The sequence below is a fragment of the Orcinus orca genome, chromosome 5 (assembly GCF_937001465.1).
Source record: "Orcinus orca chromosome 5, mOrcOrc1.1, whole genome shotgun sequence".
Taxonomy (NCBI): domain Eukaryota; kingdom Metazoa; phylum Chordata; class Mammalia; order Artiodactyla; family Delphinidae; genus Orcinus; species Orcinus orca.
The window spans coordinates 117,286,904-117,300,097 of record NC_064563.1 but is presented as its reverse complement, the minus strand read 5'-3'; the positions used below and the strand labels follow the sequence as shown (position 1 = coordinate 117,300,097).

At 37.2% G+C, this 13,194-nt stretch overlaps 1 protein-coding gene across 11 annotated transcripts in view; it reads right to left on the bottom strand.

The window, feature by feature from the left end:
• Positions 1–461: 461 nt before the first annotated feature.
• ROBO1 (roundabout guidance receptor 1) overlaps positions 462–13,194 on the bottom strand; it is a 1,104,762-nt gene continuing 1,092,029 nt past the window's right edge. For all 11 annotated transcript variants that reach the window (XM_049709943.1, XM_049709940.1, XM_049709942.1 and 8 more), the window contains 3 exons: positions 10,550–10,858; positions 3,611–3,804; positions 462–2,147 (listed from right to left, as the gene is read on the bottom strand). In XM_049709943.1, the coding sequence (XP_049565900.1) occupies positions 2,133–2,147; positions 3,611–3,804; positions 10,550–10,858 (518 nt within the window). In that variant the 3' untranslated portion in view covers positions 462–2,132. The remainder of the gene's footprint in view (positions 2,148–3,610; positions 3,805–10,549; positions 10,859–13,194) is intronic.

The following is a 13,194-nucleotide window of genomic DNA, read 5'->3' as shown; positions in this document are numbered from 1 at the left end:
ATAGGTATTGTATTCTCAAGATTTCACATATATTTGTAACCAGAAAGCAGATAATTACTGATAAACCTTTTGGATTTACATAATTTTCTTGCTGACAAAACATAAGTAGTCCAAACTTTACAAGTCAGATTTATCGTAGTTGAATTCTGACTATTTCAGAAATAGGTTAACTGAAATTCAGATTCATACACATAAACATTTTAGTACATTTTTAATATTGACAAAGTTACTCTCTGATTAAACGACTAACTTTTAGTTTATGATTCATCTTATATCTTTAATTTCAGAAAAGTAAAATGAGAATTTTTCCTTACAAGTAAAACCTGGCTGTTCATAAAAGAGAATTTTTACGCATTTGATAATACAGTGGTGACATGTTAAGACAGCACAACTCTGTGATTAAATGATATACATTTGATAACACAATGCAAAAAAAAAGAAATCAACACAAGAAAGAATGATGTATTTGAGAACATTTTTAATAAATAATGTGACAAAATTACTTTTCTGATTATTGGATTTTCAGTATGCAAAATTATGGCTAAAAATAAGAGGCTTCTTACATGAACATAATGAAAACATTAATCACATGGATTGTTCCCTTAGTACTGCACACCTTTTCTATGTAAATTTCAAATTATCTAAATGAACACATTTAGTTTTTGGTGAACACCACCTTTTTTTTTTTTTGTGGTTCAGTTTTGTTTGGCTTTGTTTTCCAGTGGGGTCAGGCCTGATACCTATATTTGAATAAATGTACATTTTTTTTCTTCAATAGCACCAATTATAAAGTCAATGAAATTTATATAATGACAAAAAAAGGATCATAAAAATCTACAGTCAGAGGGCATCATTTGGCAATTCAAAGCAAGTAATGCCTCTATTTGAGCTTATAAGGAAATCTTGTAAGTTTCACCATTGGCCACAACAAACTTAAACCTTTTTTTCTTTAAGTCCGGGAAAAGTAAGAACCATTGCGTACATGGCCCACAATAAAGTATGCACGTTACTTCACCATCTGTCATCATTCAAATATTCCAAATACAAACATAGAGCATTAACAAAACAGGTTAAAAACGCTTCTCAACATTTTTTTTCAATAAGACAAAAAAGGTTAATAGTTACAATGGTTTACAAATAAAGTTTAGTGATTGTGCTTTTAAAACCAAAAAAAAAAAAAAAAAAGATTAAAAACAGTGCATTACAAAAACAAAAATCAAACTTCCTTAAGTGGCACTTCTGAAAGTTGAACTGACACTACCAGAAGAAATTTAGGCCAGTTAAGATAGGGATGTCCTTATTCAATTGGTCATTAAAAACATCCATTTGTTTGTAATATGTATTTATAATTGCTTTTTTGATTGAAAAATAGAACAAGGTTTTTGCTAGGCTGACTTATGACAATGACTTGACAACCAGATATCCAACTGGCTTACCCCTACTTATCCAAAAGTACATTTCCAATAAGAATATACTTCAATGATTGAAATGAAGACAAAGTAAAGTACCACCAGGGGTTGCAAAGAGTATATATTTACAATGTTTCTACCCCATTCAAATTGTTTGTGGTTGTTCTGCATTTGCTACGTATTTTTTTTCTCCCAGAAGAGGGTGGTATGAAAGACTGATTTTAAAATCATGTTAAAATGAAGTTATGTTTTAGTTTGCATTAGCAGTTGGTTATAGAAAGATTATAACTTGAGAGCCCTTGGCATGAGGTTGATTAGTCAACTTTGTATCTTTGATCAATATTTTGCTGTAAATTGGCTTGGTATATAAGCAGTGCAATGCCACATCTCAGGGGCAAAATGCAAAAGAACTGTTTTGTTCTCTCCTGCTGGCTGATGACTGAAGCAAGAAGTCAAATACTTCCCTTGCTGGAAGCAAGGTGTAATGATTTGTTCCAACAGTGAGGGGAACAGGGAGGTTCTTCGTAAGGATAGGGATCAAACAACAACAATAAAACCCCAATAAACTTTAAAAAAAAATGGTATTCCAATAAGAGGAATAAAAACGACAATTTGTACACTCTGATTGCACTGAACATTTTATCTGGCGTCATATGTCATCAGACACGAGGCATCTTGAGTGATAACTTTCACATTAGATCTCACAAGCCTCTCTGGTTGTCTTCAGCTTTCAGTTTCCTGTAAGAGATCAGTTCTTGTTAAATTTTAAAATAAATCTTAGAGTATTGTCCTATTTCATATTTAATTATATGCTTTTATTCTTATAATTTGTGTTTCTTCATTCATTCACTAGCTACACTAGAAAGTGCTCATGGCAACATATTAATTTGTCAATTTTAGCTGGTTTTGATAGCAAATCTAATAGCTCTCTAACAAGTACTAAACTGTGTTCCACACAGTGTCTGGGTGTTGGCAGGTGTGGCACAGGGTGAGAGGAGAAGGAAGAGGCCAAGTTCTTTACTCCTCCAGCCTCAACTCAACTTTATAGCTCAATTTTTATTGGTTTTAAGTAGTAGGTTGTCTATGATGACTTTTTTCCCCCAAAAGGGCTCTTCTAAAGAAAAACAATCAAAAACCTAAAAAATAACTTTTCTAACAGCATTTGCAAAAGGAAAGGCTTTTTTTTTTTTTTTTTTGCGGTACGCGGGCCTCTCACTGTTGTGGCCTCTCCGGTTGTGGAGCACAGGCTCCGGACGCACGGGCTCAGCAGCCATGGCTCACGGGCCCAGCCGCTCCGCGGCATGTGGGATCTTTCCCGGACTGGGGCACGAACCCGTGTCCCCTGCATTGGCAGGCGGACTCTCAACCACTGTGCCACCAGGGAAGCCCAGGAAAGCCTTCTTATTCCAAACCTCAAAATCAAAATTTTGATATATTGGGCATTATAGAAAATTCAATTTGACATAATTAATTATAATTTTTCATCTTCTATTATAAAAAGTTTTAGTTTAACACTCAACTTAAACAATCTGCTTGAGATTAAATATATTTGTAAGATAAATTTGTCCCCAGCTTGTTTTTTTATTAAATGATGAAAACGCAATCTTAAAAACAGGAGATGATTTTATAATATGATGTGATTTACTGCCAACTCTATCTTAAAACACTACCTATAGATTCCAACAAAGGAGTGTATCTTTGACTCAAGAAGATTGGGAAGGTCAGTGTCAAGTATCAGGTTCCCATTTTCAAAAGACTGAAGATGAACGAGTTGGCCAGGTCATCCTGATTAACTCCAGTGATCACTAGGGTGGCAGGTAACGCAGGCAAAACACCCGCACTCACACCTGATAACTCTGTCACTTTATTGGGTTTTTATAACCTACTGTAATATTATGAATCATAATTATCTAGATCAACAGTTCTTATATCCTAACAACATTTTTGCCATATATATTTCCTATGTGAATAGCTACAGATAAATATGAACACTAAGACCTAAAAACAAGCTGTTATTACCATTTAAAACTTTGGAACACATTTCAAAAAAATCATTAAAGTCTCAGAATTTCAGTTGCTGGCATCAGTGACAGGGTTTGTGATGAAACAGTAACATTTCTGTAGACTGATGATGTTTTTAACTTTGAGACTGATATAAAAACTAGCCTAATGTTGGGAAACTTGAAAAAAATTATAGATACCTCTAATTCTTCATTATTATCTTCTCTTTCATATCCTCCAAGAACTTGCATTTCTGCAATATTTCTTCGACCTACATTTGCTTGTTCTCTTTGTCTGCTTCCTGATCCTCTTGATGACATTGAGCTTGAAGAACTAGGATCTCTGGGATTATTTGATGTCGGAAAAGTAGGTCTACAGTAAGGTAGAATATCCTCTGTGTAATGAAATATAATAAGTGCGTATGAACACCACTGTACATTTCATCGTATAATGTATCACTTGTGTCTGTAATTCTGAATGGGGAAACATCAGTGTTTCTGAGAAATAAATGAGGACGTTTTATAACAGTAATGAACAAGGCAGCAATGTCTTTTGAAAATGAAAATAACAACCTTGCTGTTTTCCTAGTAGTGGTTGGGATTTTTGTTGACTCTACTCATAAGCTCTTCTCTACCTCAAATTCACTTGAGATCAACATCCTTAAAAGAGGGAACCCAAACCTGGAGTCAGACATGGCTTCCAGTTCTATCCTTAACCATGTGATCTCCCATTATTTTAGGCTTTAGTTTCAACTTTTCTAAAAAAGTGATAATAGTATCTACACTCAGAGGAGCTGCTAGTGTTGATGTGAAAACAAGTGAGACATTGTAATATGTCCCTATGTAAATTATGAAGGAATTATAAGGCATTGATAGAAAAAAAGCCCAGTCTTCTCGAATCACCAAAACAGAGCCAAGCCTGGATTCACTTCCTATATGCCAACTACCATTTCAACATAATATTTTAAATTGTGAAACACTGATTCTCAAAAGCCTGACATCATTGCTAGCTTCAAAAAACAAGCCACTCCAAGGGACCTCCCTGGTAGCGCAGTGGTTAAGAATCCGCCTGCCAATGCAGGGGACACGGGTTCAATCCCTCGTTCGGGAAGATCCCACATGCCGCGGAGCAACTAAGCCTGTGCGCCACAACCACTGAGCCTGTGCTCTAGAGCCCGTGAACCACAACTACTGAGCCCGAGTGCCACAACTACTGAAGCCCACATGCCTAGAGCCTGTGCTCCGCAACAAGAGAAGCCACTGCAATGAGAAGCTTGTGTACCGCAATGAAGACTAGCCCCTGCTCGCCGCAACTAGAGGGAAAGCCTGCATGCAGCAACAAGACCCAATGCAGCCAATAAATAAATAAATAAACAAACAAGCCACTCCAGTTAAGTACTGTCTCCTGAATTTCTAGCTCCATACTGCTTTAAATTTGGTGCTGCATCTATTGATGCATCTTCCGACTGCTCGCTTCTCTCCAAAGCCTATCCATTCTACCCTTCGGACACCAAACACATTAAAAAAAAGCAAAACAAAACCTCTTCCTCATGCCCTTTTGTTTTCCTCCTCTAAAAGCTTCCTCTACGGCCCACATTACCTGAATGAAATCTGATTTCCCCTAAAGTTTCCACCGCAGTTCCCTGCAGTGGAAGGAGGAAGGTTTGCCTTTAGCTCACTAACACCAGCTCTAAATCACTGCTCCTCCACAAAAACATCCTCCTCTTGTGAGGGCCAAGCAGTCGAGTTATGTAGCCTGTGTAGTCCACCCTGATGATAGCTTTTTCCTGTTCTATTCATCACAACTTTAGTTCCTGACGCAGACTTCTGACTCTCTGGGGTTTCACAGTCCATGTGGACCACTACACCTGCACCCTAGCTTCACGGCACTTGGTCCTCTGTGACCTTCGTCTTCAGTCCCTGTTTCATCCACCTTCCTCTACTGAATTTAGTTTTTGACAAACTACATTATGACAAAATATCTCATTTGCTAAAAGCTTTCCCCTAAGTCTGTGCTCTACATAAATCAATACTTTATCTACTGATTGCTTAGCAAAGCTTCTTGAAAAGCAACCTGGACTCAATATTGGTCGTCACAACTCCCATTCACTTTGTATCCCACTGAAATCTACTTATGCCCACATTACTACAAGGAAACTGAGAAAATTCACTGTTGACTTCGATAATGCTAATCATGTTTCAGCCCTTACGTCTCTGGACTTCTCACTGCCCTTCATCTGAAAACCACTATCAATTTAAACATGACTACTCTCTTAGCTCCTATATCCCTCCTTCCTTCCTGGCCAATCTTCTGTGGGTTCTTCTTATGCAGATGCCCTTATGTTGATGCCCTTCCTGCAGGTTTCTGCTTTTGGTCCAGCGTGCACACGTGCACACGTGTGTGTGTGTACAGAAAAACCTTTTTCTCCACTCACCCTGGGTGATTTCATCCATTCTCTCATATTGTAAACTTTTCTAGAATACAGCTGCCATGAGGGCAGATATTTTTCTCTGCTTTGTGTACTGATACACTCTCAGTTTGACATAGAATAGGCCATCAGTAAGTATGCTGATTGAATGAATGAGTGGCTTAACTTTTAACTCATCATGATGAGTTATTAATTATATTTCCTGAACTCTGCCTGGTTGAACACTTCCCTCTTGAGGGTCCCTCAAACTCCACATGTTGAACATTGACTTCATCATGTCCACTTCTCTGAGATTTCTTCCCTCTCTGTATTCCCTAATGTAGCCAATGACATCACTCATCATTAAGATACCTAAGACAGAAAACTGGAATTATTTCAGGATCTTCCCTCCCTTCCAACAAACCTTCCCATAACCCTTAAAATGTATCTTTTCCACACATTCAACTATATAACATGTAAGGATGATTTTAACTCTAAGAAGTTTCCTGAATTTTCCCACTCACTCATCCCTGCTCCCACAGCTTGGTTTATATTCTCTACATCTCTTCTGGGGGTTGAAAATATCTTCTAACAGGTCTCTGCTTCTTAAGTTATTTCCCTCTAAACTGGCTTACTCAGGCACCTTCCTTTTATAGTAACTACAGGCTCTCTCTGATTTAAGCTTACGTTTACTGCAAGAGCTTCATTTTTACCACTTTACCATGTTTAATGTCTAGTAATACTGAATTTCTTACAGCCTCTTCAATGTACCTCAACCTTTCATGCTGACTTTCTCTTCCAGAACAATCTATCCACTCTTCTTACTTAAGCTAAATTCCACCCATCCTGGACACTCAGCTTATGGGTCATTTCCACCAGGAAAGATCAAGAAGTCTTTCTTTATATTCCATCTCCCACAAGACTGGGCTAATTTTCTCTTCTCTGGACTCTCAAGTATCAGAGCATCATAAACATTAACTGGGCATATAGCCTGAGAAAACCATAATTCAAAAAGAGTCATGTACCACAATGTTCATTGCAGCTCTATTTACAATAGCCAGGACATGGAAGCACCTAAGTGTCCATAGACAGATGACTGAATAAAGAAGACCTGGCAAATATATACAATGGAATATTACTCAGCCATAAAAAGAAACGAAATTGAGTTATTTGTAGTGAGGTGGATGGACCTAGAGACTGTCATACAGAGTGAAGTAAGTCAGAAAGAGAAAAACAAACACTGTATGCTAACACATATATATGGACTCTAAAAAACAAAATGGTTTTGAAGAACCTAGGGGCAGGACAGGAATAAAGACGCAGATGCAGAGAATGGACTTGAGGACACAGGGAGGGGGAAGGGTAAGCTGGGATGAAGTGAGAGAGTGGCATGCCCATATATGCACTACCAAACGTAAAATAGATAGCTAGTGGGAAGCAGCCACATAACACAGGGAGATCAGCTCAGTGCTCTGTGTCCACCTAGAAGGGTGGGATAGGGAGGGTGGGAGGGAGACGCAAGAGGGAGGAGATATTGGGATATATGTATACGTATAGCTGATTCACTTTGTTATACAGCAGAAACTAACACAACATTGTAAAGCAATTATACTCCAATAAGGATGTTAAAAAAAAAATATGAGTGTACCTGTGAATCTATAGATACCTGTCTCCCTCTCTGACTATAAGCTCCTTGAGGTCAAGGTTCATGTTTCCGTAAAAATCTCAGAACTAGTACAATGCTTAATAACACAGTAGATGTTTGATATATGTAGAAATAAATTGAACTAACTGAGGTAAATGTCAGCAAAAATATCAGACCCTGAAGTCTAGAAGACCACTCTCCTTAATTAAAAATAACCATTTGTTACACATGTAAATCAGGGAGCCTCTTTTAGTATAAATAATGTAAATTGAATTATGAAGGTTAAAATTATAGCAATGTACAGAAATGATAATTAAAAGACACATAATTTCATCTCTTTGTTCTAATTATGCATACACCAAGATCTTTCCGAGTTGTAAAATTTTCTCCTGAAGAATTGAGCTTACTTTGGAGGAAGGTTGCCTGTGAGCGGCAAATTGGTCTGCACTTTCAGCCAGACATAAATTTCATAATTTATGAATCACTACTTGGAGTATAATCACACAAAGTTAAAAGTTCAGATCACCTTTGGCTTAACTGACAAAAATAAGCAAAGTTTTTCAAACTTCAGATTGTGGTGATGTCACCAAGTACTCTGCAGTCACATAGAATGCACAGTGTTACCATCATTTCACAGCTGAGTCCATGCCTGGATGAGGGATTCAGGCTTCTGTCACAGAACAAAGTGAAACTGTCTTCCATATTGAAAGGAAGTTGCTAATGACCAGATGCCCGTAGTAAATAGAACAATAGATTGATGTCTAATCTTACCAAAGTACAGCTTTGAAAATACAGTTGTAGTTAAAGTGCACTTACAGCCTTCTAAGATTCATTTCCCCATCATTCTTTCCTGATTCCTTCATCAATCACCTTCCTTTTCTTGTATCTCTTCTGCCTAAATAGTTTCTTCTCCTTATTCTATAATAATGTTCAAATACACTATCCTAAAACATTTTCACAGATTCTGCCTTCCTGTCAAACCCTACCTCGACCTCTCTTCTCCTTCCCAACCTTCTGCGAAGAGCCCATACTCATCACCCCCTTCCACAACTTCCATTCACTTTCCAGCCCCCTACAGGCAGGATTCTATTCTGACTACTCCACTAAAAACAGTTCTTTTAAATACAACCCACAAAAAACATTTTGTAAAATCTGTGTGTCCTCCACCCATTCTCTCACCCTCACCCCCATTCACACCCACCTTTCACTTCTGTGGCATTTTATATTCCTTCCTATCTTAAATTTTCTATCTCCATTCTTTCTAGGATACTATTATTTCTAGCTTGGATAGCTTGATTATTTTATATCGCTGGGTAGATCCACCTCAGTTTCTATATAGAATGTCCCTCTGCCGAACATGTAAGTATGTATTTTTTTTTTTTTTTTTTTTTTGCGGTACAAGGGCCTCTCACTTCTGTGGCCTTTCCCGTTGCGGAGCACAGGCTCCGGACGCGCAGGCTCAGCAGCCATGGCTCACGGGCCCAGCTGCTCCGCGGCATGTGGGATCTTCCCGGACCAGGGCACGAACCCTTGTCCCCTGCATCGGCAGGCGGACTCTCAACCACTGCGCCACCAGGGAAGCCCTGTATGTATGTATTTTTATTGAAGTGTAGTTGATTTATAACATTATATTAGTTTCAGATGCACAATGGAGTGATTCAATATTTTTATAGATTAGGCTCTATTTAAAGTAATGGCTATATTCTCTGTGCTGTACAATATATTCTTGTAGCTTATTTATTTTATACATAGTAGTCTGTACCTCTTTATTCCCCATTCCTATCCTGCCCCTCCCCCTTTCCCTCTCCCCATGGGTAACCTTTAAATACAATCATCTCTGACTGTGGTGTGTTGGAGAGAGCTCACTTGTTCTCATAAGAGCTCACTGTACTCGTCTCCTCCCAACTCCACATACACTGATTTCATATTAGTAGCTTGAAACTAGCCATTTTGGGAGTAATTACACAACAGAAGTAAGCAAATGGCTACAAACTGGAGGTTTGTTTTGTTTTCTTTCCAGAGAACTGATTGTTAAACATTATCTACCATATCACTCACTGCAAGATAATTTAGCTTTTGTAATTCAAACAATTTTCACCTCTGTGTTGCTGGTTCTAAAATCCACTCTCTGCCTACAACCTTTCTCCTGATCTTTAAACTTAGTTCTCTAAGTTCTTATTGATTTTCTTCATATCTATGTTCTTGTCAGTACCTAATCCATTCATAACTGAAGTTATCTTCCACAAGACTTTTATCCTTTTCCCCATTCTTCTTTACATTGGTTAATACAATTATGTTCCACTAGTCATAGAGAGCCATCTAGTTAACATCTGAGTAACTTTTCTTTTACTCCATTAGTTCATTTTACTTTTTTACATTCAATTAGTCACCAAGTCCTATAAGGTCTACCTCTGAAATGCCTATGTAGCTTATTTCTCCTTTTAATTTGCATAACTGTTTTAATTCAGTGCTTTCATATTTTATACCTAGATTATTTTGCAATGTTCTGATACTTTCAGCTACCCAATTCCCGACTCTTCCTTCACTGTAGAGTGCTGTCAGTTATTTTTTTAAAACACAAATCTGATTATGTAATTTCTTGATCAGATTTTTGGCTGGCTCATCACTGCCCATATCATAAATCCCAGACTCTTCAGAATAGTATTCCCTGCCTTCCCAGTCAGGCTAAACCACCTTTCTAGTTGTATCTTTTACCATTTGTCCCTGGCCCCAAGTATCTAATTCTCCAGCCAAACTGTAAATAAGTATTCACCAAACATTCATTTTCCCACTTTCATATTTTTTCACCACTAATTTCCCTTGCCAGATATCCCCTTCTCCCTGTTTAACTTGTGGAAATCATGCTTCCGTTTAAAATTCAACTCAGTTGGCACCTCTCCAAGGAAGACTTGCATATGTCATGTATTAGAATTAACTGTATTCAAATTATCTGGGAGCATGCCTGTCTCCTCCAACAGAGAGCAAATTTCTAAATCTCACCCTTTGCACAGGATCCTAAAGAACCTAGCAGAGTACCATGCAAACATGTTCAATCTATATTTATTGGCTGCTTGACTAAATCAGTACCTTGGATGAGATGAGTCTTTGCTGGTGGAAGGTCTCGTTTTGCTGCCTTGTTTCCTCGTCCTTTCCCATCATTTTGCTGTTCCTGTGCTTCTCTGGGGTCACCTGGATTTGGTCGCATTTCAGCAACTTGTCTTCCATCCAATACTTCTCTCCCCTTGTAACTGCCTCCTTTTCTCTCTGATGATCTGTCTGTTCTTGTTTCTATGGAAGGGAGTTTTGGCACCATTACAGGTCGTACCTCCAGCTGTGCCTTGGATTGGGCAGTGGGTGACTTTATAGCAGGAGGGGGCACAGGAGGAGGTGGAAGATCTAAAAAGAAATATTTAAACTACTGTAAAAGTTTGCCACTTATAAAGTTGTCAACATTAGCATTGCCATTAGAGTCACATTCAACTGTGAGATAATATATCTTAAATGAACTGGAACAACTGAAGGCAACCAAGGAATAAGATGACCAACAATTTTAATGTACTCTCATTTTTATCTAGCACAGGAATATTGAATCACAGAGCTGGGACTTAGAGGTTATCTGGTCTTGGGATGGCTACGATGGTGGGTATGTATGCCATAACTTTCTCTACTGCAACCACGGCAGATTTTCCCAATTGATTTCAGCGTAATGTTGCTGAGTCCAGATGGATACCCTTACGCTTGAGGCAATCACTTCAAATTGACTGAGGCTGGCACTTGAGTTGAGACCTATTTGCCATCCCTAATCCACCCTGAATCCTTTCTCATTTTGTAGATAGGGAAACTCAAACACATAGATCTTAAGTTATTTTCCAATCTTAAAGGTAAATATGATCAGAACCAGGACTAATGCCCCCAAATTCTTAATTTTTGGTTCAGTGTTGTTTATACTACTATTTCATTCTATCACATGTTCACAATCTACCACTCACTGATGGGATCTCTCCACTTTGTATATGCACCCACAGATTTTAAACAAGATGATCACTAGTATAAATATAATTTAATCTATATCTATAATTATATATTAATATATTACACATAATTGGATATTATATATAATTCAACTTCTATTATAGACATACTTAAAGATAAAAGTAGGCATAAAATTTGATTTCTAGAAAATTCATTTCCTTTAAGTGGTGTTATTTTTTAAAAATGACTCCTATGTACATACTCCAGGGAAAAGAAGTAAATAACCTAGTAATAGCCGGAAAGTTAATAGAAGAATATGAATAGCTTCTAGTTTTAGGCTGTTCTGGTGTAGTCTGGAGGATGGATTAAAAGGAAAGTCTTGAATCCAGGAGGCCAAGAAGTTATTTTAATAGCTCAGTAAGTAATGATAGGAGATAGAATTGTATTGTTGCCTGTTCAGATGGAGAGTAGATATGTTTGAGAAAGTAAAAGGAAGAAAAATCAGTATTATTTAATGATCAATTGAATATAGTAGGGGAAGACTATCCGTTAGATAACTTTTAGGATTTTTGCCATAGTTGACTAGAGGAATGAGAGAAACATCTCTGAAGATGAGGAATATAGGGGTGAGGAAGAGATGGTTTGCAAGGGAAGAACGTGAGTTCCATTCTAGAAAAGTAAATAGGAGGAGCTTTTGAAGTATCCAGATAGAGATGTCCAGCAGGTCATTGTACATAAAATCTGAATTTCAAGGGAGGTCAAAACCAGAGACACAGAGATTTGGGAATTATCAGCGTAGTTGTTTTCGTCATGACTTTAGAAATGGTAATGTTTCCATATTTGCAGAGAAATGTCTGTGTGATAGAATAAGTCAACTAAAACATGTACAGAACATGTATTAAATGCTTAGTTATTACAAACTTAACATTAAGATTTTCCACAAAAAATATACACTCACATGGTAAAAATTCAAAAGTACATAAAGACTAGGAAATACAATCCTTTATACCTCCCCACCTTCATTTCAAATCCTCAGTATCGGTGCAGAGGTAATCAGTTTGAATAGGTTTTTATAGATCATTCCAGAAATTATTTATGCATCTAAAGCAGGGCTGCCAAGTTGCAAAACTCCAGGGAACACCATTCACATTAGGAACTATGTAAAATGGCCACATCTGGGATTGTGTAGAGTGGCTGTCTGCCCATCAGAATGTGACAGTCTTTCTTTCTTAGTAACGTAAAAGGGATTGCACTTTTTTCACCTGTGTAGTTGTATACATTTTCATATGTGTACATATAGTTACCTCTTTTTATGAAAAGTTTGTATAATGTTCTGTTTTATGAATATATCATTATTCATATCAATCCCTACAGAGGAATATTTAGGTTATTTCCAGATATTTTACTATTATTAGCAATGGTCCACTATCATTTACATATACCAGCATAATAAACTCTTGAATATTAAAATTGTGCCTTGAAAGTTCTTAATATAATAGCAAATTAAGGGTTCTAGGAAGCATCAGTTTTAATCTAGTATTTCTCATTCTTGTATTTTTTAAAAAAATAATTAATCCTTTTCTTTTGTTCCTTAAGTAGATATGAATTTTTAAAAACTAATTTTCTTTTGACCTTATGTGCTATGTAACTAAGGCATTAGAATTTGTTGTATTGGTTTTTGAAAGCAGAAAGCTTGAGGTACCATCTTACTACCAGCTGTTTTACTTAGGACTCCATTATTAAAAGTGGTCAGACTGTAA